This window comes from Mirounga leonina, unplaced genomic scaffold, assembly GCF_011800145.1.
Source record: "Mirounga leonina isolate KUSES-001 unplaced genomic scaffold, KU_Mleo_1.0 Mir_175, whole genome shotgun sequence".
Classification (NCBI taxonomy): Eukaryota; Metazoa; Chordata; class Mammalia; order Carnivora; family Phocidae; genus Mirounga; species Mirounga leonina.
In genome coordinates, this window is record NW_023270453.1 from 22,466,124 (window position 1) to 22,468,490 (window position 2,367).

A 2,367-nucleotide genomic window follows, 5' to 3' on the forward strand; every position below is an offset into this window, starting at 1 on the left:
TCTGAGCTGAGGCAGCGTTTTCTTCTCACGCATCCGTCAACACGGCCCCGGCCAATCATAGCCCGGGCGCTGACTCCATTGGCTGTCGACCCACCAATCCGGAGAGACGTACTAGCCCGCACGGCCGCGAGGCCGGCGTCACAACACCACACGCGTCGCAGGCCCGCCCCGCGCCCCCGCCCAGCGTCCATACGCGCAAGCGCGCGCGCCCGTTGCTGGCCAATGGCAGCGCCCCTAGGGGGGCGCGCGCGCTGGAAACCTCGGGCGAGCTCGTCCCCGCGCGCGTCGCCCCGCCCCGCCCCGCCCCGCGCGTCGTCCCCGCCGTCTCCGCTGGGCCGCCGTAGCCGGAACTGCTGCTGAGAGCGGTGAGCCGGGCCTCCGGGAGCTGAGAGACGGCAGCGCCGGCGCCCGCATCCTCGTCCGCCGCTCGCCGGGCGCGGAGGGGACGTGCCGGGGCGAGCGCCGCTGGGCATCTGCTTCCGAGGCGGAAGGACCACACCAGCGTCGCGACTTCTGTGCAGTGGGCGCTCGGGGGCCGGGGCTGCCCGGCCCGGCCGGTTCTGCGGGCGCCCGGGGGACCCCCGGGGAGCCCGCGAAGCCAGGCCGCTGCGAGGCTTTGATGAAGAAGGTGACCGGGGGCTGGGGCTCGGGAGGGGTGGGCCGCCCCGACCGGCTGTCTTGGCGAGGCCCGGCCCCCAGCCGGAGCGGGACTGCGGGAGAGGGGAAGCGGCCTGTGCCCTGGCGGCGGTGGTTACGCACGCGGTGCTTTGTCGAGGTGGCCCGGAGGAGTCCGGACCGAGCAGTGTCGCGGTGACACGCGGTGACAGTGTCGTGGTGCAGCCAGAATTCGACCCGAGACACGGAGGGTTTTGCTTTTTCCTTCCCGAAACCTGACAAACGGTGTCGGGCGGGGATGTTGCTGGAGCTGATTCCACCTCTGTGCACGGTCAGGAAGTAGCGTTGGAGGTTTTCGGTAAAGGGATTCCATTCCCGTGGCTTCCTTTTCCTGTAGGGGAAAACTCTGATATGTGTCAATATCCTCTTGATTCTGAAAGGCCGTGACCTTCTGTGTTCAGTTTAGTGTCTTCCAGTCTTCAGCCAGGCAGACGGGGGGCAAGTGTATTCTGCTTTGGCTGGTATGTGCTCTGTCTCCTGGCTTGACTATGGGTAGTTTGGGGATAATAGGTCCCTGGGAGTAGGGTTCTCCACATTATAACCCGGAGAGAGGCCCTTTAAAGTATTTCCAGGTTTTTAAAGTAGGAATGGAAAGGTTGAGAAACGAACAGCAAGAAGTCCTATGCGATGAAGTCTTTTAAAAAGTTTGGCTATTAGTCCTGTATAGTTTTATTTTTGGGCTGGATTCTTGTTTTTGTTTTTGTCTTAGACCAATTCCAGCAAATGAAAAATGTTACAGGTCGTTTTGTGACAATACATCAGAGCAGTAGTAGGTGTTACTTTGATTTTTACTCATTTGCAAATCTTTCAATGAGAGGTCCTTGCCCCTATTTCTGTATTTCATTGTTAGCCTTGATGCCTTGCTCACTTTCCCCTTTTGAATTGAAATGTTTCCGTTCTGAGCGGTTGTGTTGAGGACCTCAAGCACAGTTTGGGCACAGTTTCAACACCTGTTGAGGAATCTAATATTTATCTTTCTTGCTTTATCACAGGTACACATTACTGACCCTTTTGGGGCTTATAGGTTGATACTACCTGACTCTCTGAGTTAATTTTTGAGTGGGTCTGCATTCTGAGATGCATTTTTATAGAGTCATCGAGTGTTGTTGTTGACATTTCACACAGCAGTGGGTAACAAAGTGAATGCAAGAATTTATTAACGGTTATCAAGAGTTTTTGCACAGCCCTCTTCTGCCCATTCTTGCATTTGGATCTGGACCTGTCTGTCGTGTCGTTTTCACGGGTGGCTCCCACCTGTTCCACGCCACAGGCTCCTTTGTTGCAAAAGCATTTTTAATTTGTAAATCTCCGCAGCAGCACACACCTCCCACCCTGGGAAGCAAGATTCCCAGAAACCCCGAGCTTATTACTCTTTATGTGTTTTAAAATAAGCAGGCGGACCGGCAGCCGTGGGCCACCATGGAGTCCCCTGTGCACGCAGGCGAGCTCGCGCCTCTCCCCTGGCGGGGTGGATCCGGGCCCCTCGCCCTCGTTCCGGGGCCAACTTTGGGGACCGGCGTGCGGGGCAGGTGCGCGGGCCCGGAGCCCCGCGCGTTTTGGGGGCGGGGAGGGGTGGGGTCGGGGGCGCGGGCGCCGAGGCCCGGGCGGCGCGGGGAGAGGCCCGGCGCGCAGGCCATGAGCCGTGGCCCCGCCGGGTAGGTGGCTCCGGGCCCAGCCCCGAGCCCCCCCCCC

The 2,367-nt window shown here is 59.6% G+C and overlaps 1 protein-coding gene across 5 annotated transcripts in view; it reads left to right on the forward strand.

The window, feature by feature from the left end:
- Nucleotides 1–352: 352 nt before the first annotated feature.
- Nucleotides 353–2,367, forward strand: part of CRAMP1 (cramped chromatin regulator homolog 1) — a 58,202-nt gene continuing 56,187 nt past the window's right edge. For 3 of the 5 annotated variants that reach the window (XM_035021903.1, XM_035021905.1, XM_035021904.1), the window contains exon 1: nucleotides 656–2,204. In XM_035021903.1, coding sequence (XP_034877794.1) covers nucleotides 2,095–2,204 — 110 coding nt within the window. In that variant the 5' untranslated portion in view covers nucleotides 656–2,094. Of the gene's footprint in view, nucleotides 629–655; nucleotides 2,205–2,367 lie in introns of those variants that run through there. The other 2 variants (XM_035021906.1, XM_035021907.1) reach the window with 1 other exon arrangement.